We start from the raw sequence: 26,150 nt of genomic DNA on the forward strand, positions 1-26,150 counted from the left end.
CAGCATTGCTGCCGGCTCGGTTATGAGCCGACAACAATAATGTAGTCTTTTTCTCGCAAGGTTTCCACCCACAAGCCTAGTGGGAATCTCCTAATGGTTTTGCTGCCTGTGTGGTGGCAACCTCACATCGGAAGTTCGGCAGACGGTAAAAACCGTTCACCGAACTCGTGATGACCCCCTATGTGTTTTGAGATGTTTAGATGGTAATAATGGAAATTCCACAAATTAATGCCACTATAAATAATTAAAACAATATCGCAATAAGTTAAATAAAATATAGAACATTGTAAAATGTTTAGTTTTTAATTCTGTACTGAAACAAAATAGGCCAAGACAAGGCAAGCATTCGGGGCGGGGAATATGCCTGCATGAAAGTACGTTTTGAAAAAACCCACAGTATGCCAAGGCATACATCTGGATTTCATGAGACTGCGCACAATAAAGGTTTAGGAGCATTGGTTAGAGAGCTCAGTTAGACAGATGTATTTGTTTCGGAGAGACAAAAACATATTTATTTTTTTACAAACTCGCAAGAGCAGTGTGTCTGTGCTGCATGGCACTGGGGGGAGGTGAGCATCGCAAAGCCATATCTGCTAAAACGTGCGCTGCTGTTCTCTTCCCCTAGGTTGGCACACATTCAAGGTGCCTAGCATCATGCCAGCATTTTTGCAATTTAGTTATTTGCATATTATCTAGTACAGGTTTTGTACTTGAAGTGAATCCTTTGATTACAAAATACTATGCTTAGACAAATTTTAAAACTTTTCTTAGATTGGATGTGTGCTGTACATTGCAGAAGGAAATAGAGTGAACAGGTGTACCTATGGCAGAAGGTGATGGTTTTTCATATTCCTGCAGTCCTCAGCAGGTGACAAGGTGAAGGAAACAGTGTAAGGTACTGGCTGCGATCTGATGCGGGTAACAAGATTCATTTTTATATCAAAGGTGAATGCTAAGATTTTTAGTATATTAATATATGCTATTAATTGGCTCAGGAGCAGATGTATTGGATGGAGCAGAGTTTTGGCAATATGCTCATGCAAAATTTTCATTCCAAAATTGTGCGTCTTTTGTGTATTTTCTTCCATGGATATCATATAATATATACAATAGATTATCTATCTATCTATCTATCTATCTATCTGGACGTTATAGTTAGGCTCACATTTTAAACATACAAAACCATAGAAATTCACCCATACTTAGAGTTATCCGAAGTAACTATAACTCATGCCCTAAGGTAACTACAACTCGTGCTCCCAAAGTGCTCATTTTTTTTTTGTCAAACATGTTACGGCAAATATTACATTGATATTATCAGTGATGTTATCAAAGATGTCATTAGTGCCGTAATTTGTGAGGTAATTAGCAGTGCATGGCATCGGCATATCTGCATGCAGGGAAGACAGATGAAAACTCTGCTTTCTGACAGCGGGACCTGTTTGAAAGATCCCGCTGTCCGAAAACAAATTTATGTTTGCTTTTGCTTGGTGAGAGCGGTCAGCCCTAACCAGAGCTAAGGGGTCAGGGTGACACTACACTAGCCCCTTGTATTTTTTTTAATCTTTTAACCGAGTCCTAAGATGGCTGCCAACACTGTGTTTTAGGCCAATCAGAGCTGTGTATTTCCCTGCACTAGCTAGCTACTTTTCAAGAAATTATCGCAAAGGATCCACAGCCCAAAATATCTAAATGTATTTTCCCTTTACTATCTTCAAAACTACTGGACAGATATACACAAAATAAGTGCAAGTGTTATCTGTGCACCAAAAGCTAGCTTTCTGCCGAATTTGGTGCAATTCCGTCCAGTGGTTCGGGCTGTGGTTGCATTCAAAGGTCCTATGGGAATTAACATAGGAAACTCACTTTTTTTTTAAACCCTCCCTCCCCCTTTTTTCCTGGCCCCCGCTTGACGGATCATGCGCAACAAGATTCACCAGCACAGGTTTTTTGGAATATTTTGTGAAGGTTTGTCAAGCGGTGCCAAAGAATCTGACTTCGTTTTACGCATATGCGTCTATACAGAAACACACTCACACACACATAGATGCAATCAGAATTTTAATTTTTTAGCAAAAACGCTTCTTCGTAAACAAAAAGATAATGGGCAAATTAATGTCTGTGGCAAGGAACAGTGTTTCTTTTTCTTTTTTTCAACTCCTGCTACATTCAACAGCTGTGGTTGTGCGGGTGGGCAGAACAAACAGAGCTGGGACACAAGACCCATCTGGTCCCCACTAGAGACACCATTGCACATTTTCTGGTTACGCAAAGATCCTGCCATGCATGACCTTGTGTGACATTTTGAGTAATGCATGTGGTTTTTTGGGAAATTATGTAATTTCACCCATGTGTATTTGTCGCTGAGGAGCACAAGTTCAGTGTCTCTTAAACTGAGCTTCATGACGTTCGTTCCTATCCATGAGTGATTGTGGGTTTCCTTCTTGGTAAGTCAATAGTTAATTTGAGCTGGTGGTTGCTGGTGTGCTCCAATGGCACTTTATGTAGGAAAACAGAACACTTTATAATTGTCTTGCCCGAAAGTCCTGATTAAGCCTTAATGTTAAGAATCCTGCTAAATAGAGCTTTGCAATTCTACGGGAAGCACTGAACAGCTGACATGAGAAAAACACGCCACCTTGTGGCCAGAATAACAAACTGCATTTTAAGGGCATGCCAAGCCCAAATTAAGCATTGATAGAAACCTCTAAATAGTATGACAGAAAAAGTTATTTAGATATGTCTGGTTGTATTAAGTACATGATATCACGGCCAAACAACTGCTTAGGATGCAAAATATGGAGGTTCCTATGAATTAACAGCCTGCATCAGTAAAAGAAGTTAGCCATACCAGTGGTGAAAGTGAGGGGCGGCCTCTAAAGAAAATATTAGTTTAACAACACTTAATTATGTATTTTTAGATTAAACTTTGGTTTACATTATTCCAATCGACCTTATGGAAGAAGGTGAACAAGATTTGGCACGAGCTCCAGAGTCCTGCTCACAATGAGCACGTATGCCTATAGGTGTATGTTACATGATCCAAATTGATGCCACACATCAAAAGAAGAAATTCCCTAGGGTTAGGAGGTGATGTGAGTGTGTTAGAAGGTGGGAGACCTAAGATCTTTTCTGAGGTGCTAACTTCACAAAAATCTCATGGGATGCAAGACAGACCATAGATGCCTCATTGAAGGTAGGAGTATTTTCCGTTTTTGATTAGTAGTGCTTTTGGACCCTGGTAGCTTCCAATGGGCGAAACCAGGACCATAGACCCGATTGCCATATCTCCTCTGACACTTGGGCTGATCATTTTACGAAACTCTACAAAGAGGAAGTTTGTGATCTTGAGGTGCACAAAACTAGTTCCTCCTGAAAATAGCCCCATGCCATTTACATTATCCGAAACGAGAAAGGCCATTATGGCCCAAAAAGCGGGAAAGGCTCCTGGTCTCGATGGCATTCCTGCCGACTTATATAAATCTGACCCAGAGATATGGGGTCCATATATAAACAAAGTATCAAACGCAGTCTTGGCCAGTGGAAAGTATCCCCGCACCTGGAGTGGCGCTATCATCATACCTATTTATAAAAAGGGAACCAGATCTGATCCAATAAATAACAGGCCAATTAGCCTTTTGGATAACCTCCAAAAAATATTCTGCCACCAGATTCTGACGAGAACCAAGGAATGGCTGCAAGAATCACAAATCTTGAGCGACTTCCAAGCAGGCTTTAGACAAAAAATTAGCACAATCGACCAGATAGTCAGATTTCTCACGATTAAATGGAAGTCTGTGGATCCGGAAGGAGGGAAGCTATTCGTAGCTTTTGTGGATCTTAGATCTGCATTTGACTTGGTCCCACGCCAAAAGCTGTGGGAGGAATTGGATAGAGTAGGACTCCCAAGCACACTACTAAATACAATCAAAAGCCTGTATACTAAGACCTTTGCTAAAATTAGATGGGGAGTAAATGGGGAAGTAACAAGAGAGATCCCAATTAAAAGGGGAGTGAGACAAGGGTGCGTTTTGGCTCCAACCCTCTTCTTCATATTTATAAATGCTTCCATTCCTTATCTATTCGCCTGCGACAATGATCCCCCCAAATTAGAGGGGTTGAAGACACCATGCCTGCTCTTTGCGGACGATACATTATTGTTATCCCAAACTGCTTCTGGTTTAACAAACTTACTCCTAAAATTCACGTCCTTCTGTAATGACTACGGCCTTGAAGTAAATTCCACGAAAACCAAGTATATGATCTTCGGTGACATCAAACACAAAGTAAGAAAGAGAATCTTTACGGAAGGGGTAGAGTTGGAGAGAGTTGCTGAATTTGTGTATCTGGGGGTTAGATTGGAGGATATGCATAGATGGCAGGCTCAGATAACGAGGGCACATATGTCTTCGAAGCAGAACCTGGGCAGTGTTTTGAGATTTGCAAACAGGTCCCCGAGGTTCGCAATTTCTCCAGCAATGGAAATATATAAGCTACAAGCAAGAGGGAGTGCTCTGTATGGAGCGAAGTTATGGGGATATGGTAACCTGAAGGATTTGGAGATTGCTGAAAACTTTTTTATAAAGTCTATCCTCAGAATACCCACCAGTTCCCCTACGATGCCTGTCCGTATGGACGTGAACTTAGACTCTATTGCACATATAGATGCCCTGAAATCACTTAGCCCATACAGGACATGGTTGAAAGCCCTGATCAGTGAAAACTACATGGGGAAAATCCCATGGTGCAATTACGTTAGAGCTAGTCTGACCAATTTGGGGTTGGCCCATTTTTGGATGGTCCCTTACGATCTACCCAAAAATGTGGCATATATTGTTAAGGATACATATTGGCGGTGGCTAAAATTGGGCAAACTAGCAGAGATCTCTTTAGGTAGCTTTGACAGATAAGTTTACATCAGTCAAATGTCACTACAAGTTTGAATCGTATATGGATCTGATCACATTCCCCCGAGCCCGTGTCCTTTACATCAGATTCAGGTTAGGCTCGCTACCGCTACGTTCTTTTACCTGTACCTGGTCTAAAGATGATCCTCATGCCAACCTTTGCCCGATGGGCTGCGGCCTTCCCGAATGTAGTGCACACGTACTATTCCATTGTCCTGCTTACGATAAACAACAAATCAAATGGATTATACCTCTTTGCAGAACCATGGGCTTCCAAAATTGGTTTGCAGCCCTTAGAATTTTTAGGTCTAATACCCAGGGCGCAGTGGCATTTGCCCTAGCCAGCTACTTAGATGAAATCTGGCATGTGAGAACAAAAATGTTAAAGCCATCTCATAAATAGGAGCCTATAATGGGAATGTTTTTTACTTTTATCTTATTTATTGTTTTTAGTTAGGAATATACTTGATCTCTGACATTTATTATGAAAAACTTTGCATTTTTGCACGATTCTATAATATGGCACGAATCTTTATAGGGAGAATGTTTTATATTCTAGAATTTTTATACATAGTCTATTTTTGTAAAATTGTGAATTTGTGATGTGCTTTTATGGTACTTGTTTTTTACCGAAATAAAGCTAACAACAACAACTGATAAGTAGTGTTTATAATTGTGGAATAATGCTTACAAGATGGTTAGCATTTAGCTTTGAAGCAATACCAGGTGTGAGTTTGTCTGTACAGGTGGTTCAGAGGCTAATAAGATCAGGCTGTGGGTTTGCAGTGGAAGTGCAGACATGGTTAGTCCTCAGATGTGACTTGTTGGTGATACTCTGATTGATCATGCAGCTGTGAGGGGCTTCTAGGGGGCAAGGGCCAGAAGTTAATACAAGATAATACATGAAGGCATTAATGCTAGTCATAACAAATTGAACAATTCTAGGAAGACCAAACTATTTTCGACCTAAATCTTAGCCTATTTTACGCGACGACCTCTTCATACCCATTGTCCACCTTATATTTGCAGTTGCTTCCAACGTCTTTATTACTCCAAATGCTTTCTTATAACTTTCATTTTGTCACTATGGATGTTTTCCTTTGGGCCCCTGAACGTTTTCTCTTTTAAGAACACATAGTGACTCTTACAAGTCTCATACTTCTATTCCACCATAAACTCACAGCATGATGTCATGGGGTCAGCTGTAGATTAAATAGCACTAGAACCCCTTTACCTTTGGTGTGCTCCATTTTAGACAATGTTACCAATTACTCTTCATCACTGAGCATTGTATCTGCTCTCTCCCTATCGAAGGTTCAGTCTTCAGACCTACCAGAGGCTGCAAGCCATGGTCTTTGCCATCGAAGAGATCAACAAGAACCTCAATATCCTGCCCAATGTCACCTTGGGCTTCCGGCTCTATGACTCGTGCGCTGTAATGCAGAAGGCACTTGAGGGGATGCTGTGGATACTTACACAGCAAGCAGGACCTGTCCTCAACTACCAGTGCCAGGAAAAACCTCAAATTGCAGCCATAGTCGGGCCTTCCAGTTCAACACATTCCATCGTGCTGGCGAGAATTTTGGGTCTACGACGATACCCTCAGGTATGTGTAAGAGACACACAACAATTCCAGTTTATCATAAGTAAGAGTTTGCTGCACAACTCGTATAATGGATGCACGTGCAAATCCACCTACACAATTTCTCCCTTGGCAAATATCTGTTTCATTGAAGAGATTGTGCATAGTCTAGGCTAAAACATCAATACAGAGAGCAAGATGTGACATTAATGGACCATCGAGGTAGAGGCCACACGTGGTTGTGACTGCCTCCCAGCTGCAGCTTAAAAACATTTACAGGACTTCTTTAGAAAACATTCCACATGATTCACTGTTGCAGAGTTATGGGGACCAGTGGTTTTATACAATATTTTTATACAACCAGCCTAATTGCCATTTATTTTTCCACTTTTTGTACTGTATATATGACAAGATCAAGTAGAAACCATTGTAGGGCATACACACTAGAGATGGGCATAACTCGCATAATTGTCAGTGGTGTAATTGCACCGGCGGATGGACTTGGTGCTAAGAACATAGCACTAAATGCAACAGAAGACAAGTGTGCTGTCCCTGTGCTCACGAGGTAGGATTTTTTTGCCAAATTACTCCTAATTACGTGAACAGGCACAATTGTGTAATTTTTGTTAAGATAATGTGGAATGATCAAAATTGCTCTGATTAATCCAGGGTAATTACTACTTTCCCCAGGTCTAATATGCACACTTTTCCCCTCTTTGTCTTGTTTTACTTCAAGTGTATGTATGAACATCCTCACCTACACTGCAAACACTAAATTATTTCATATTTGTGTGCATATTCCTTTTAAAATGATGCTTACATTTACACAGACATCAACTTTTCTAACCCAATCACCTTTGAAATCAATAATATCACACTGGTGTTATAATATATTGTCCATCTGTATTGCATGTCTGTTTAGGCAAGTTGTCCAATAAGAATGCCATTATTTAACTAAACACAAACAGATTGATTTTAACTGTGGTTTGTCCTCTAGTTAGAATGACCACCTTGCCTTAGAAGTGTAAAGGTGCATTAATTTGTTACCTGTTATTTTTGCTTAAGGTATAAGGCCGCTTGGCTTTACATAAAGTGATAAAAAAGTTTTGTTTATTCAATCGTGTATTTTTGTTGTAAATCTGCACATGGTCAGTTTTATCATTTTGCAAGTAAAGAAGCAGTAGCGAACCTGGACTATTAGTAACTGCAAGGTCCAGAGTTGTACCTCGCTTCTCCACATGAGGCTGATTCCTCTCTGCACAAGTGATGATGATGATCACACAGTGTGATTGTGATTACAATGGGCAGATCAACAGCTGCAAAAATGTGTGTGTATTTTCATGGTATATATATTTTTCAGGGGCTATTGGTACAAATTCCAAAAGAAGAAGAGATTTAGTTGGATTATCAATTAATTTTCCACTTAAGATACCAATGATTATCCCTGCCACTTTTGGGGTTTATTAAACCATGGTGCTGCTTAGATGTCTGTAAATTATGCGTCACAGTGACATTGAGCCATTTCAATCCTAATTTTTAGTTCAGGCTCTTAGAACTTTTGTCCTCCTCCTTTGCTTTACTAGAAGGTAATGAGAACAACTGTCATGCCTTGCCAAAAGAAATCTAGCCATTAGGGTTTGAAACCATCATTTGATACTAGTGCAAGCGAGGCCACTTAAGAAGGTTGTCACTGTACAATTTATAAAATAAATAGAGCCGCCTAAATGTCTTGATGGTAGGCAACATATATAAAAACTCATCATCTAACTACATGAAAATCTCACGATCTCAAAATTGTTAGCGTCTATCAAGAATAAGTAATATTGAGTGCTCACAGTATCATGACCAGAGTATCAGGGACCAAACTATAGACAGGTCAGTATGTATACATTTTCTATACCTAACTCCATTCCATATCTACATAACTTGATGATATATATATATATATATATATATTTTTTTTTTATCTAAAAAAAAAAACCAAAGGTTACTGGGATGTTATAGTTAGGCCGGCTCACATTTTCCAGTACAAAACCACAGAAATTCACCTGTTATGGTTACAGTTATTTCAAGTAACTTTAATTCGTGCCCTAAGGTAACTATAACTCATGCCCCAACAATGCACAGTTGTAGGAAGTTGGCTCTGTATGTACTATTTCAAAATAAGAAATAGCATGCACAGAGTCCAAGGGTTCCCCTTAGAGGTAAGATAGTGGCAAAAAGAGATAATTCTAATGCTCTATTTTGTGGTAGTGTGGTCGAGCAGTAGGCTTATCAGAGGGTAGTGCTTGTTGTACACACACAGGCAATAAATGAGAAACACACACTCAAAGACAATTCCAGGCCAATAGGTTTTTATATAGAAAAATATATTTTCTTAGTTTATTTTAAGAACCACAGGTTCAAGATTTACAAGTAATACTTTAAATGAAAGGTACTTCACTTATGAACTTTAGGAACTTTGAATTAGCAAAATAGCATATACAGTGTTCACATAAATGACATATAGCTATTTTAAAACTAGACAGTGCAATTTTCAACAGTTCATGGGGGAGTTAAGTGTTTGTTAGTTTTTGCAGGTAAGTATACCACCTACGGGGTTCAAGTTTGGGTCCAAGGTAGCCCACCGTTGGGGGTTCAAGGAAACCCCAAAGTTACCACACCAGCAGCTCAGGGCCGGTCAGGTGCAGAGGTCAAAGTGGTGCCCAAAACGCATAGGCTTCAATGGAGAAGGGGGTGCCCCGGTTCCAGCCTGCCAGCAGGTAAGTACCCGCGTCTTCTGAGGGCAGACCAGGGGGGTTTTGTAGGGCACCGGGGGTGGGGGGGGGGGGGGGGGGGGACATAAGTCAGCACAAAAAGTACACCCTCATCGGCATGGGGGCGGCCGGGTGCAGTGTGCAAACAGGCGTCAAGTTTGCAATAGATTTCAATTGGAGACCAAGGGGTCTCTTCAACGATGCAGGCAGGCAAGGGGGGGGGGCTCCTAGGGGTAGCCACCACCTGGGCAAGGGAGAAGGCCACCTGGGGGTCGCTCCTGCACTGGAGGTCGGATCCTTCAGGTCCTGGGGGCTGCAGGTTCAGAGTCTTAACCAGGCGTCGGGTCTTTGAAGCAGGCAGTCGCGGTCAGGGGGAGCCTCGGGATTCCCTCTGCAGGCGTCGCTGTGGGGGCTCAGGGGGGGTCAACTCTGGCTACTCACGGTCTCGTAGTCGCCGGGGAGTCCTCCCTATGGTGTTTGTTCTCCACAAGTCGAGCAGAGTGCAAAGTCTCACGCTTCCGGCGGGAAACGTGTGTTGTTTCAAAGTTGCTTCTTTGTTGCAAAGTTGCAGTCTTTGTGGAACAGAGCCGCTGTCCTCGGGAGTTCTTGGTCCTTCTAGATGCAGGGTAGTCCTCTGAGGCTTCAGAGGTTGCTGGACCCTGGGAAGGCGTCGCTGGTGTAGTGTCTTTAGAAGTGGGGAGACAGGCCGGTAGAGCTGGGGCCAAAGCAGTTGGTGTCTCCGTCTTCTCTGCAGGTTTTTCAGTTCAGCAGTCCTCTTCTTCTTAGGTTGCAGGAATCTGAGTTCCTAGGTTCTGGGAAGCCCCTAAATACTGAATTTAGGGGTGTATTTAGATCTGGGGGGTTAGTAGCCAGTGGCTACTAGCCCTGAGGGTGGCTACACCCTCTTTGTGCCTCCTCCCTGAGGGGAGGGGGGCACATTCCTATCCCTATTGGGGGAATCCTCCATCTGCAAGATGGAGGATTTCTAAAAGTCAGAGTCACCTCAGCTCAGGACACCTTAGGGGCTGTCCTGACTGGCCAGTGACTCCTCCTTGTTTTTCTCATTATCTCCTCCGGCCTTGCCGCCAAAAGTGGGGCCGTGGCCGGAGGGGGCGGGCAACTCCACTAGCTGGAGTGCCCTGGGGTGCTGTAACAAAGGGGGTGAGCCTTTGAGGCTCACCGCCAGGTGTTACAGTTCCTGCAGGGGGAGGTGAGAAGCACCTCCACCCAGTTCAGGCTTTGTTACTAGCCACAGAGTGACAAAGGAACTCTCCCCATGTGGCCAGCAACATGTCTGGTGTGTGGCAGGCTGCTAAAACCAGTCAGCCTACACGGGTAGTCGGTTAAGGTTTCAGGGGGCACCTCTAAGGTGCCCTCTGGGGTGTATGTTACAATAAAATGTACACTGGCATCAGTGTGCATTTATTGTGCTGAGAAGTTTGATACCAAACTTCACAGTTTTCAGTGTAGCCATTATGGTGATGTGGAGTTATTGCATGACAGACTCCCAGACCATATACTCTTATGGCTACCCTGCACTTACAATGTGTAAGGTTTTGCTTAGACACTCTAGGGGCATAGTGCTCATGCACTTATGCCCTCACCCTCACCTATGGTATAGTGCACCCTGCCTTAAGGCTGTAAGGCCTGCTAGAGGGGTGACTTATCTATACCTATAGGCAGTGTGAGGTTGGCATGGCACCCTGAGGGGAGTGCCATGTCGACTTAGTCTTTTTATCCCCACTAGCACACACAAGCTGGCAAACAGTGTGTCCTGAGTGAGGGGTCCCCAGGGTGGCATAAGACATGCTGTAGCCCTTAGAGACCTTCCCTGGCATCAGGGCCCTTGGTACCAGGGGTACCAGTTACAAGGGTCTTACCTGGATGCCAGGGTGTGCCAATTGTGGAAACACATTTTTTTTTAACCCCCCCCCCCCCCCCCCCCCCCCCCTTTGGCCCACACTTGACAGATCATCCCGAAACTTTCCATGCACAACAAGACCCCTGGGCCCCTTTGTTTGGAAAATTTTGTGAAGATTTGTAAAACAGTGCCAAGGATATAGCCAAGTCAAAAAAAGCTTTTGCAATGGAAACTGGTTTCCATAGGAAAAAAACATTTTTGTTTTGTTAATAACTTTGGCATGACTTGACGAATCTTCCAAAAATTTTCAAAACTAGTGTGCCAGTCAGAATGTTTCGGGGTGATTCATCAAGCAGGGGCAAAGAAAAAGGGGAGGGGTCCAAATACACATTTTCCTCATGCAGTTTCATGTAGGGATTTTAGACAAAGCTAGGGTCCGAACTGCGGAACGGAAATTTGTGAAAAAGTTAGATCTTGTTTCAGAAAGATCTCTTTTTGCAATTTGGTGTTAATCTGTATAATTTGCACACTAAATTGCACTGTGTAGTGCCCATCTGCTTTCTGTGAAGGAGGAAATGTTTTCAAATATTTACAGGGAATTGCACCCGTGATAGAGCACTGGCACACCGGATGAAGGAGCCATGTATCAGAAGGGAGTTTGATACATTATAATCTACTAAATTTATATTTATCCTGACCGCCACTGCGAGTCTGGCAGTCTAGTGACTGCCAGACTCGTAATCAGGCCCTAAGTCCCCAAGTCCTGTTTAGGCTGCCAGCAACATTTTTCTTATGTTGCTGGCAGCCAATCAGAGTGCTAGCTCCCACTGGAGTCTCAGTCCTGCCAGAGCGAGATGGCCCAAGGGAAATATAGCTTCCTGGGTAAGTCTAAACACTCTATTTTTAAATTGCCACTCCTGCTAGAGTCTTGCGAGACTCTTGCAGATCAAAATGGCAGAATATACAATTATATTTGTCCCTTAATTTCTCAAAAAACGCTGAATGGATTTCTACCAAATCATGAAAAACACTATCTATGGACCAAGATTTCGCTTCCTGACACATTTTGTGTAATTCTGTTCAGCAATTTGGGCTGTAGCCCGTCTAAAATGTGTTAATGGAAAATGCTTGGGGATTTTGCATTCTGGGACCCCCCTTTTTTCTAAGCCCCGCATGTCAGATCACCCCGACACTTTCCATGCCCAAATGTAGCACATTTTGGAAAGTTTAATGGAGATTCATCAAGTGGTACCAAAGTTATTAGCAACCAAAAAACCCTTTTTTCCTATGGAAGAGAAGGCCTAACTCTAACTACCTAGGGCTGACCACCACTAGGTAAGATATATATATATGTATACATATATATATATATATATATATGTGTGTGTGTGTATATTTATATCTCCAAGGCACGTAGATTTGGAGTTGGGAGTAGTAAATGTATTCCTCCTTCTCTGCACCTGCTATATCAAGTTTGCTTTTTAATTTTATGGTCATGTTATTGTAGCCACTCAATATTTCTTCTGTGGTATTCTAGGCTACAACCAGCATCATCAGTATCAGTGCCCTGCTATTGCTTTATTCGAGGATTGCATTTCAGAAGTATAGAGGGGTAAAGTGCCCATTGCAAAGTACAATGTGTAAAAAATGTAGATCTCAGATTTGTATGTTATGTAGCTAGTTCATTGGGGTCCCTTTTTTGTTACAGAGATCCTTTCGATATTTACAGTTCATAAGTTACAATAATTCTACGATATAGAATTCTTCATAGTTAGCTATGAATCAGCATCATAGAGCTTCATGCAAACTGCAAGGTATAGGTTTAGAACCTTATGGATTTTCATCTCCGTTTTTGATTCTAAGGTTGCTTAAATGGCAACTGTTGGGTAAAAACACATTCTTACTAGCACAGACACCTTTAACACTGTTTTACCTACCAAATCAAGAGTTTGCAAGCCTACATCACAAATGTAAAAAAGTGACACAAACCCAGCTCAAAGTGTTGCTTGGGGATTATTGTGCAGTGGATATGCATTGGAAAATATCCCTAAATTGATGCAAAATAGTCATATTCCCTACTTTGAGCTGTTCTGCATCGAGGGCTCACACTATGTTTGTTACATGGGTGTTCTAATGCAAACATCAATGGAATTTGAAGCTTCTCAAGCATCATTAACATACAGCAGTGGTACAGTACGTGCAGATGTAGTGTTCACTTTCCTACCTCAAACAACAGTTACAGGGAAGGGCATCAGCGTTGGTTTTTATGCACATACACCCTCCCTCCCCCCAAAAAAACACTACTACTCTTGCTACTACCAATGTGCTATCTCCTGTTTGTTACTCAAACCTGTGAATATCTTTCAAAACACAAAAAACAAATAATTTGTTACTGCCAGTGATTGATTACTCTTTGCTGCATGCTGAAGACTACTAACACGAAGTCAGTAATCATTAAATGCAAGATATCAATGCATGGTCATATATTCAAAAAGGTACTGCAAGAGTGGAAGTTTAATGCCTGCAAACTAATTTCTCTTCATTTCCATAAGACAGATAAGTTATTTTTCCACAAGTCCACTTCTCAGTGACCGAAACCAATTCCCTTCATTTTTCCGCACTATCCCCAGTGATGATGCGCAATCACGTGGACTGGCCCAGTTGGTGATGCATTTTGGATGGACCTGGGTGGGCATTCTGGCTTTAAATAATGACTATGGGCAACACGGTGCTGAGATACTCCAGGCAGAACTTGCACAAAGTGGGGTGTGCGTTGCCTTCTCTGAGAGCATTGTCACAAATGTAGCAAACAAGAATGCATTCCATATTGCCCAAGTGATGAAAAACTCAACTGCAAACGTCATTGTAGTTTTCTCAAATGATGCCAATTTTGTCCCTATTGTGGATGAGTTATTAAGGCAGAATGTAACAGGGAAGGTCTGGATTGCCAGCGAAGCTTGGTCAACATCTTCGCTCCTTTCCAAGAAAAAGTACTATGGAATTCTTGCTGGTACCATTGGCTTTGCAGTCCACAGTGGGGAGATACCAGGCTTTTCTGAGCATCTGAACAATGTCCATCCATCAAGGACTCCAGATGATGTCTTCATTAAAGGGTTCTGGGAAGGAGTGTTTGGCTGCAAAGTTTTGGACGAAAGATCATCCATGAGCTCATCTGGCAACCAAACTCAAATGTGCACAGGTGCTGAGACATTTAAGGGCTTCCAGAACAGCTACAGTGATGTAAAACATTTTGAAATATCATACAATGTCTTCAGTGCTGTCTATGTGACTGCATATGCTCTTCATGGACTAAATGCCTGCAAGCTCGGTAAAGGTCCATTTATTGAAGGAACATGTGCTGATGTTTTGGATTTCCAACCCTGGCAGGTAAGAAATTGCTTTCATGTAAGTGTCCAAAGGGAATTTACCTTGAATGGTAGCGTTTTCTTCCAATGAACTAAGGAGGGATGACTTGTATATTCCATTGGGTGAAACAAAACTCTTTGAAGGATGAAGAATTAAGGCTACGTCTAGAACAAATCATTCACAAACTGTACCATGTCTCAAGCATATCAGACACTAACCTGAACAACACATTAAAGTTGTTGTAGATCACTATTATTTCCTGTAAACCAATGAGTGTGAATGATATTCTACCTAATGTTGAACTTTTATCCTGCATTTAAGTCTGCAATCTAAAACATGGCAAAACGTATGGACATTAAATTAACTATTACAAGGTATCAAACAATTGTTAATATATAATGAGGGGTTATGATAGTTTTTTATTTTTTTTATTATTTTAAATATTGTAAATGGAACCTAAAATAAATAAATGAATGAAGGGAATGGGAATATACTATTGGAATATTACCATAGGTGAACTTTCAGACTACGATTGGAAGACTGTAGGGAGAAGGAAAAATAGGCAGTGACTGTCTTTGGCAGTAACAACTTCATATTTGATCATGTGCATCACGTTGAGTATGCACCTGATTTTCTTTTTAATTGGCAATATGTTTGTTTTTTCTTTCTTCATAGGATTTCAAATAATCACTTGGTATTACTATTAGTGCAGTTTTAGAATGGCAAAGATACCCTATTTTTAACTAATGAACTAGCACCTTTCAAACCTCATTTTGGATCAGATCAGAAGAAAAATGTTTGCAATGTACGAGTGTGGTATATTTGCAGTTTATAAATAACCTCATTAAAATAAATAAATAAATAATGTAGACATTTGAAGGTCTAGTAGAAACCCATGTGTTGGTCTAAGGCAGGTACATCCTCTTGTCGCTGTCATACTCTGATAATGTACATTGTCACAATATACCTTTTATTTGGAATCAATCCATGCTGCTAGGCCCATTATACTTTAAAGTCATAAGCATAGTGTTTTCACAGAACTTTACCCATAAAAACAATGAATCACACTCTGTAAATGTCCCTTTCCTTCAAAAATTTCAACGGGGTCCATGAAACATGACTTTCGCTGTATTCTTCCAGGTCCTTCACTACATTAAGAGTGTTCAAATCCAAACCATTGATGGTGCAAGGCAATATTTTGATGAGAGAGGAAATCCCCCTGCACAATATGATGTGATAAACTGGCAACTGGATGCAGAAGGTATCCTCCAACAAACAAGAGTGGGTAGCTATGGCTCCACTACCACCCTACAGCAAAGCCTGGTCATTGATGTTGGTGCCCTTCAATGGGTTTCAATGGACACTCAGGTAGGACCATTTTCAGCAACTCTCACATCTTATTAAACAACACAACTTGTGTGGCTAACATAATATCTCTGCTAATGCACAGAATAATGTAGGTAGTCCAATGGGTCTTCTATCAAGACTGTCTGCTAATAAAGCTTTTTTGGCAGTTTCTTACGGATGCAGATCAAAATGTAAGAGAATATATGTATATCATTCATTTAACAAAGTTGTTTACCCCTGCTTTCTGGTGTAAAATCAGGTCTTTCTACAAAAGAGTTCATTATGGTTCTCAATAAAGGTTTCACCCAATGGCCTGGGATGGGTTTACATCCTGTGTACATGATACAGGAGGAGTTATGGTTAAATTGGGTTGAGAGCATTTAGGTAATAGAAAGAAACCCATTTGTACAACTTCCTGCAAAAACAGAACACTGCAATCCCTTTTGTATGCTATGAGTCACGAGGCAGGTCTGCAGCACTTCACATTGGCAGAGGACTCTGGATTTATTTGTATAACTTCATTTACACCTTTTTGATGGGAACAAATAATTCTGTTACACCAAACTGACAAAGGGCTGTCGTCTTCTGAAGGGGGCAATCTTGTGTGCTTAGGAGAGTAAGTGGCACACTCCCTTTCATTTTGAGAAGGGGTTCACAGACACTGGCAGGGCTTCTAAAGAGCTCCACAGGAGCCTGCTTACTGTGGTCGATATTGTTGGAGCAAAAGGATGGGGTTTGCACCACATAAAGCTTTAGTGCAAATCCTAATCCTAGCTGTCCTCAAGTGGATGTATCTTTGGATTGAATTGAGGCTTAACATCAACCATTCAAAAGTATATCAATATCGGTGAAGCACATATTGCCCCACAAGTATGGCAGAGCATAACTGAGTTCCAAACCATGAAGGTTTATTAGCAGATTTGCAAAGGTACACACTGAAATCAGTTAGATTAGTCATAAATCAATAATCATCTGATTACAGTGTAATTTAGTACAATCCAAGCAAGTGACAATAGCAAATACAAAGCCAAGTTATTTTTAGAGATTATTATAGGCAAGTCATAAAGGATTAATTTCCTTTGAAAGGAAATTTCCTAATCCTAACGTAAATTTGTGAGGGAAGTCAGGGGAGTTTAGGCAGCAGGTGTCAGCAAACGAAGCCTCTAAGGCAGAACCAAATGAGGAGGTCCATAAGGCAAAGTGGAAATATGTGTGCTCGAGAATTTACCTCTATGAACAACAATAACATAAGCATATTACCTCAAGAGAGGCAGAGGGGCATCTGCCTTCAAAGGCAGACAGGACTGTCTAACTTAGTGCTGCCCAATTAAAACACTGAGTTCAACAATCTATATACTCATTGCATTCCCACAGAGAAGAAACCAATCAAAACTAAGCATTTGCAAACTTCAGGCGTTGGTTCTTTTCCACTGATTCATACAATGGAAGATTTCAGCTATGTGACCTTCATAGATATCTTACAAGGGAGGATACATCTCAGGCAGTCCATCTCACGCACATATGTTAAGATTTACAGCTCAGTTTGTTAAGAGATACACTCAGTGGCCTTCACACAATTTAACAATAACAACACAGTTCTAATCAGCATACTGTTGGAATTTGGCTTCTGAAAAGAGTAAAAGATTTTGCACAGCAAGCAAAAACACGCCATCTCACTTAACATGGGGCCTTACGAATTGAGGCCCACAGTAACTATGGCTAACTTAATGTGAATATAACAGAATGTTTTGTATGGTATGAAATCATAATATGAATATCTCTGTGAACAATTTAAGTCAATCTAGAGTGTGCTTTACCTTATTGTGGTCAACGTTAATATAAAAAAACACGCAAATATAATTAATGCAAACTATTGAGTCGTACAACGTTATGTGCAAATACATTTCATTAAAAACCACCATGCCAACACATGCCTGGCTTTGTGGAGGCTGGATGTAGACTGTGATGGGGCATATCCTCTACAAGACTCTACAATAGTCAGGTCACAAGTGGAAAGTCGTGAGAGCCAAGAACAACAGCTGAGGACATGTTATGTGGTACAGAGCAAGGACAAGCCCAGGATTTGTGCTCTGCAGCGGCACAGTCGTGTCATGCACTAATCACTATTGTCTTATTAAAGGATGGGAGGAGAGAATAGTAAGAGGGGGAATGAAGATGTTGTGGTGTTTGATTCAGTAGAGATAGCCAAGCATGGACTCACTTGAGAGGCATGAAACACTGTATTGACTGAGTGCGAGGAAAGCATTTGAGCTCCAGGTAAAGGCTGGACATTGTAGAAGACAGGGGCTGAACCTGAGGTGAGCAGAACACCATGTAAGAGGATTCTTATGGAAAAGTGAGCAACAGCTATAAAAAGAGGACTAGTTACTAGGGAAGGTGGCGGCCATTTGAATTGGGGTAGTCCTGGCATGGGATATACGCAACATGGTGGACAGCACCTAGTATAATACAACAAACAACACAATGAGACTGAAAAGAGTGGTGGAAAGGCAAATGTGCTTAATCTAAAAAAAATACAATGAAGATAGCTTGGGTTCAATAAAGGACGCCTGGCAGTACCTTATATTTACTAAATTTGATTGATATACACTTGGAGGAAGGATTAAAGCAGGCCATGAGCTGAGTCACCAAAGACATAACCGACACAGAGAATACATAAGGGTCATCTTAAGGTAAAATTGGGAATAGACCCTGCTCTTCAAAAGTCCAGTTCACATAGTGGAGCGAACTTCCACCAAGCTCATGAGAGTGATGGTATTAGGTATATAAGGTTGCCACTTTGGAAACTATGTGGAATGGGATTAAGTATAAAAGAAACAACTTTGCCTTCAACCTGGGATTGCAAGTTTATAATGCTGGTGAAAGTGCTGACAGTATAATGAGACAAGACCTATTAAACTTAGCCAGTAGAAGACTGCGCCTATGAACGCAAGTAAGTTCAACTTGAAATCCACCCTGCAACTCCGATTTATGGAGGCAGTCACAGGAAAGCCTCAAACAACAGTCATAGCACAAAAGCCAACGTTGTACCATATTACTTTAAACACAACTGTATGAAATTGTGTTGTTGGTCGACTGGGGTGTGAGCCCTGGTCAAGCAGCAGTCACTATCCTTGTCTGGGTGAGGCACAAGCCTGCCCCTCCGGTAGCTTGGCACAGAGCCAGAGCAGTCTGGCTTAACTTAGAGTCAATGTATGAAGTAGTTATGTAACACTTCAAACAGTAATAAAGTAAAGACACAACACCAATAAAATTCCACACCAATTTAGAAGAATAGAGTAACATTTAGTAAAATAATACAAGCCCAAAATGACATAAATCAGAAGAACCCTAGCTATGAATTTTTAAATATTTAGGGTAAAATAGTGACAAACAGCACAAAGCGCCAACTGTGGCTGCGCTGGACTGGGTCAAAGTCATAAGTTCAGGCCAAGGTCCGCTGAAGTTTATCTTTTCAAAATCCATACCAAGAGTCCTGTTTGTGGTGGAAGGGGCGGCGAGGAGCAGGGAGACTGTTGTGGGAGGCTGCCAGCATAGCACGAAGAGTGGGCCAGGCATCGAGGATGGGCTTTGCTGGAGCTTCACATTGGTGGTCCCCAGAGTGGTCAATGCTGCAGCGTGAAGAATCGGGCTGATGTAGATTTGGGCTGAATCACGGTGCGAGCAGCTACGTCTCAATGCGAAGAGCCTAAACTTGATTTAATCTCACTTAGACACACCAATGATCCAGGGCCACCACTTGGGAGCCAGTAACCTACTTCAGCTGGGTCCAAGTGCTGGTGCAGGAAGCTGGGGAGCCTTTTATGTACGCAAGGATCAGATCAGGAGGCCAGCAGACTAGCCCTCTTGGGTCATTCAGGTAGCCCTGTGTTCAAGATGAAGTTGCATATTCAGTTCTCTCTCCCCGGGCTAAGGGCCCAGCACAGCAGGGCAGCAGTTCATTAAGGGAAGTTCTTGTCCACAATAACCCTGCATAATCCTGACCACTGTCTTGTATGCTCTCCAAGTTCAAATGCATTTGAGAATTTTGGATTTTGATAAATCAATGGGATGTGTTGGTACATTTTTAAGACTGTACGTTAGTTGTGAGCCCAGGCCACATCCCAGTCCATCATTTTTCACCCACCATGCTACCTCAGGCTGGAGTCAGCTATATGCAAATCAGCCTTGACCATATTCCTCATGAAAACAGCCCAGCGTGGACTGCCAGGCCAGGTCCTCCCTGAACTGGCACACAATCAACCTAGGGCTGTTTTAGCCCTAGTTAGGGTTCTTCAGCCAGGTATAGCTTGGTTCCAGTGGCACTATATACAATACTACAAAATGGTCTCCCAAAAAGCTGAGGGGAAACAGGTTTGTGCCCCATGGTAGCATACTGGAGGTGTATCAACTGCAACACAGATTTAGTGCATGTGGTGTATAAATGAGAAAACCTACAACAATTCTTGTCAAGCATATGGAATGCTTTGAATGAAATCCTGGAGGCAGATGTTCCTCGAAACAAGCAGTATTATTGATGGTTCTTCACTGCATTGACAGTTGTAAAACTTGGCATGCTGCAACTATGGAGGTCAAACAAGATCCCATACGAGAAACCTGGGATCTGATTTAGATGCTGGGGGACGTTATGGAGTGCCAAACTTTCAGGTCTTGCACCTCATTTAAAGACAGATAGACATTAATTATTCCATCTGCCGAAGCCGAGCACCCAAGCCCTCATGTGTGAACCGTTCGCTGCCAACGCCCGTCCCACGTGGGCGCCCAACTCTAATTTTAATTTTTTGGGGGTACTAGAATACTCCTGTAGTACCTGCTGCTCAAACGTCATACCCATAGTACCACTCAGCTGTACTGTGTAAGCTTCTCTGAGGACACTGGTAGTGCAGTAGAATGGGGTGAAGGTTGAGCAGAGGCTCCTGTCTAAGTAAAGCAGTACCTAATGGGAGGGCCTTGCTCAGTCATACAGGAGTATCTCCATACCCGTGGTACAATTTGTTTATCATTTTGGCTGGGGGAGGGTGGGTACCTTTTGGTCTTCCCCACAGGTGCCTTGGGGTCAGAGAGTACCTATCCTGTCCCCTTATCTCCTTTTTTCAAAATACTTTTCAGGACACAGGGTCCAACTGACCCAGTCGTGCAATGGCAGCCGTAACATTTTACTCTCAGTTGCAGCCAGCCAATCAGATCGCTCATTACCACAGTACTAGTACCAGTCCTGTGGTACTGAAATGGTTGACTGGAGAAAAAGCTTCCTCATCTAATTACAAGGCCTTATTTTAATATATTTAACAGTGTTGTATTCCTGTGAGTCCAACCGCCTAAATATACCAAACTTTGTAACCTCTTCCAACCAACCTAAGCACCTTTGTAAATGCTAATTTCTGTAAAACACTTCAACAGATTTAAACCAGTCCTGAAAAGCAGACTTTTTGGGTAAAGTTCTATCTTTCTGGCAAATCGGTGTAATTCCTTCAAGCCATTTTTTTGTATTAGATATCAAAGTTTCCTATGAGAATTAACAGTCGAAATCAACATTTTCTTGCCTCCCGATGGACAGATGGAAGTTAAGCATGCACAGTGGACACCGGAAGCTGAATACGGCTGAATATGACTAACATGGGTTAAGTGACATTATAATCTGATATGGAAATACGTTCTTACTGCATGTAAAAAAAAAATATATATATATATATATTCACTGAAAAAACCAAAGGTTAAAGTGATGGTATTCTCTGGTACGGCAACAAGATCTTAGCTTATGTTAAAAAAGACTTGGGAAGTAAATTGAAAAAAAAGTTTAAAGTTATGTTATAGTTAGTTGGTAAAATAAGACAAAAACTAGCATTAAAAAAATCAAGAAAAACTAACATTCATTAGCTTTAGTATACTGTGATAACTAGAACCTGCACCCCTTCCATGCACTATTAATGACCTTATGCATTTTATTACTCATGACATGTTAAATGACATCATTGATGAGATCACTGGGGACATCTCAAATGACATAATTGGAGACATCACTGATGACATTATCTAGTCATTGTGTTAGCAACTTATAAGGCTTGGCGACTGGAAGTAATTCGACATGCTACACCTTTGGCCAAAACTGTATTCACCTTTATGGGACTGCCTTCTGAAAGATTTAACAGCACCTGCAACTTTACGTCAAGAGGTTCACAGGTATTCATTATCCACTAAAAAAATCACCTTCTGCCAGGCCGTATGGACAGCCCTATATAGTTTGGAAAAGTATGCTACACATATTCCTGAGTTGGCCACAAAGGCATACAACCTTAGTGCAATGCTTCAAACGCCTATGTGAGATAAACCAGCTCTAAGTGGGACACCCTACATTAATCCACAGTCTTCAGTGCCTACAATCTTTAACAAACCTCTTGTAATAAACATCCACATCTCATAATTGTACTCACTATTTATAATTTGTCTACAACACTGTATTACAACCATTTAACAGGGACACGTGCCAAGATGTTCACTGGTTGATAATCTATTTTTAAAAGAAGCTTTGGTTTTTCTCACCAATTATTTGGAATAGGCTTTGCTTTAAGTCACAAATTACTCTGAAACCAACCACAGGCATGCTCAGCCTTTACCTTATTTAGCATGGAAGAACACTAGCACCCAAACTTTAGTCGTTTGTAAATGGTGCAACATATGACTTTCAACAGGCACCATCACTCCTGCCTCCAGGACTTCCACTATATCCATGGTATAAATCCACACTCAGTAATTACTTACTGTTTATGACCATGATCTTATAAATGGTGTCATCAATGATGTCAACCGTGATTTCATCAAGACAGTAATTTAAATGTCAAGTGATGTAATATATGATATGGTTGGCAGTGCACTGTGTGGGCATAAGTTATAGCAAACTCAGTAAACTATAACTGGTGAATTTCCGTGTTTTCTTTTTCTAAATGTTACTTCCTACTTTATTTTAACAGCTAGCTATAACATCACTTTAAGCTTTGCTTTTTTCAGTGAATTTCTTGGTTTTTGGTAATCTGAACTCTTAGCCTGCTATAACAACAATGTAATTTACTTTAAAAGGTTATGGAACTAGGAAGTCAGTTATCCACACAGGACAGAAGGAGAAAAAACAAAAAGCATAATTTTATCACTGTGTGTGGGACATAAAACACATTCATGACACCATCCACCCATGAAGACAAACACAACCATCCAGTGAAGGTACATTCTTTCTGCAAAGTTTGAACATAATCAGTACACAGTACACACCATCCATACAGGACATCAAACATAACCCCCTACTCGATGTGGGTCACACTTTCACTCACCCCTCACACACGGCAGTAGCCTGACATCTCAGACACACATGCTAACCTCTTCACGCACACAGAATAAAAAAACAAACAGGAAACTTGTATCCCTGATTTTTGGATAGAGCACATGGCTGGGACAACATCCATCAACACTGGCATGTACAAACATCAACCAAGCTACATTATTCCTCCAAGAACTGAGACAACACAACAATGCAGCTATACTTCATCTGCTCTCCTCCGGTACAGAGACGGCATCACCCCGTTCCCTTCTCTTGCTCAATGAGAAATGTAAAAGAAGTGTGTGACACAATGTAGAGGTATTCTTGCAGGTCTGCCTACGCACACCAACAAACAAGGCATCAACATCAACCTCTGTAACATTAGCAACCATAGTCAGTAAGCAATATTGATGCACAATAAGTTGAAATGTGATAAGAAATTAATCAGTAGATGACATGATGGCCTGCTGTCAAGCTGGTCTTCAGTACTGCAGTCATAGACTTACGTCTGCATGTTGGCAGTGACCTGCTCCATGGCCTCTCTGATTCCACTTTGACATACTTTGAGGGCATCCTAGGCACCTGGGCACACATGACAGAGGGTTTTAAGGATTATGATTACATCATTGTGCTCCACTAGGTCCCTGTGCCAGCCCACTTCATCTTCAAAAGCACCTGCCTCTTTCATAACCCACACACGCACAGGTGGCAGCAAGCACAAACCTTGCCTAACATGTTGTAAGTGGGAACAACCCTTGCTAGTAGCTATGGGGGCAGTTGTCTCTACAAATTCAAAACAGCTACAAATCATGATTTATTTTCTAAATCCTAAGGCCGATATTTTGAGTGTCAATTTGGGTATATCTGTGAATGTTCATACAACAATCTGACCACGACATGCGGTCTGGAAATAGGAGGGTTTCTCATTACTAAAAATGGTGGATTTTAATTTTTTAATTCTGAAAACTTCAAGGTGAGATTTCTTTTCATCCTTGACATAGTATGTACTTCTTGCCTTCACACTGATGTTGACTTAAGAGTACTGTCATAGGAGGCAGGGTGACAGGTTCCCTTGAAGGCTCAATGTCTATACTCCTTGTCTTCTACCCTACTTGTGTTTCCCTGTGTCTGTAATCATATGATAGTCAAGCAATGAAAAGCACAAATGTCCTCAATTTTTCATAATGTTGTCTTTTTAGATAAAGAAAACACAATATTTTTCTGTTTTAGATTCCTGCCTCTGTGTGTAGTGCTAGCTGCCTGCCTGGTTTTAGGAAAAACACAATAGAAGGAGAGCCAACATGCTGCTTTAACTGCATTGCCTGTCCTGAGGGAGAGATATCCAACCAAACTGGTAAGGAGCTTAGGAGAATAGAGAAGCATAGGGAAGCATTAAATGTGTGTTGGAGAAAAGATATTTCACATTTTGCAAAAGCTCATTCTGCACTATCTTTCAGATTCAATCAAGTGTCATAAATGCCCACAAGATCATTGGCCCAACAAAAAGCAAGATGGATGTCTTCTAAAGGAAATAGAATTTCTGACATATGAAGAACCAGTAGGAGCATTCTCAGCAATAATCGTCATTCTGCTTTTAATCATTTCTTTCGTCATCCTCACACTCTTCATCTTGCATAGGAACACACCGATCATCAAAGCTAATAACCGATTAATTAGCTACATTCTTCTTCTGGCTCTCATGATGTGTTTTTTTTCCTCACTGCCATTTATTGGTTACCCCAGTACAGCAAAATGTCTCCTTCGCCAGGCAACATTCGGCATTTCCTTTGCACTTTGTGTTTCTTGCATCTTAGCCAAAACTATCATGGTTGTCATTGCATTTAATGCTACTAAGCCCCACAGTGGTTTGAGAAAATGGGTTGGATCTCAAGTGTCTTATACAGTCACTAGTGTCGGTACTCTGGTTCAAATTCTATTTTGCATCTCCTGGTTAATTTTCTCTCCACCTTTCTCACAGCATAATACCCACACCAAGGTTGGAAAGATAATCATTGAGTGTAATGAGGGATCTCAAGTTGCCTTTTGGTGTATGCTTGGATATCTTTGGCTTCTGGCCACCATTAGTTTTATAATGGCTTTTCTGGCCAGGAAACTTCCCAACAGTTTCAACGAGGCAAAATTCATCACCTTCAGCATGCTTGCCTTTCTCAGTGTTTGGGTCTCCTTTATTCCAGCCTACCTGAGCACCAGTGGCAAGTACATGGTGGCCATGGAGATCTTTGCCATTTTGTCTTCAGGCGCCTCTTTACTGTTCTGCATATTTCTCCCAAAATGTTACATAATTGTATTCAGACATGACATGAACACTAAAGAATATCTAATGAGCAGAGGTACTGTCAACAAATGTGATTAAATATACTTTTGATGGTCTTTCTTGTGATCTTTTCATAGATTATATTGTCATTTTTAATGTAGCAATTAAGTAATTTGGTATAATATTACAACCAATTAAGCTGCAAACATTTTAGAATGTTATCTGTTGATTTAGAGAACAGAGATTGCTGTGGAATTCTATGCTATGTTATAGTAGGCTACAGTGAGGCATATTGAATTTGAACCATGCCACTCAGAAGAGCAGTATGTTTTTGTAGACCACAGGAGCTGTGATTGTGATGGACTGAGGAGCAGAGAATTAATTGAGATCAAGAGTGAGACATTTAGTACAGGGATGAACTCACCAGGCGGGTTAGCAGTTGGATGGAATATTTGCCTCATCTGATGTTCCGGTAACAGATACAACATGAAAAGTCTGTTGGATTGATCATTTGGGGATGGATTTTTGCATATGCTAGAACCCACAGATGTTGCTACATAGTTCCTGGAAAGATAATACATATGATGTCTCAATGTTGTACACTATTAACAGAGGATAATTTAAATACGCCTTTGTCCGAGGAAACAGGGATGGGTGGTGGCGCGCAGGAGATTGCACTGAAAGATTTTCAATTCAATGATTGGAATTTCTTTGCTTTGGAGCAAA

The 26,150-nt window shown here is 41.3% G+C and overlaps 1 protein-coding gene across 1 annotated transcript in view; it reads left to right on the forward strand.

The window, feature by feature from the left end:
* The window catches only part of LOC138267223 (extracellular calcium-sensing receptor-like), a 37,562-nt gene extending 12,039 nt beyond the window's left edge, over positions 1-25,523 (forward strand). The window contains exons 2-6 of the mRNA XM_069216079.1: positions 6,222-6,513; positions 13,663-14,493; positions 15,613-15,840; positions 24,380-24,503; positions 24,607-25,523. Coding sequence (XP_069072180.1) covers positions 6,222-6,513; positions 13,663-14,493; positions 15,613-15,840; positions 24,380-24,503; positions 24,607-25,523 — 2,392 coding nt within the window. The remainder of the gene's footprint in view (positions 1-6,221; positions 6,514-13,662; positions 14,494-15,612; positions 15,841-24,379; positions 24,504-24,606) is intronic.
* The last annotated feature ends 627 nt before the right edge of the window (positions 25,524-26,150 follow it).

The sequence above is a fragment of the Pleurodeles waltl genome, chromosome 12, assembly GCF_031143425.1.
Source record: "Pleurodeles waltl isolate 20211129_DDA chromosome 12, aPleWal1.hap1.20221129, whole genome shotgun sequence".
Classification (NCBI taxonomy): domain Eukaryota; kingdom Metazoa; phylum Chordata; class Amphibia; order Caudata; family Salamandridae; genus Pleurodeles; species Pleurodeles waltl.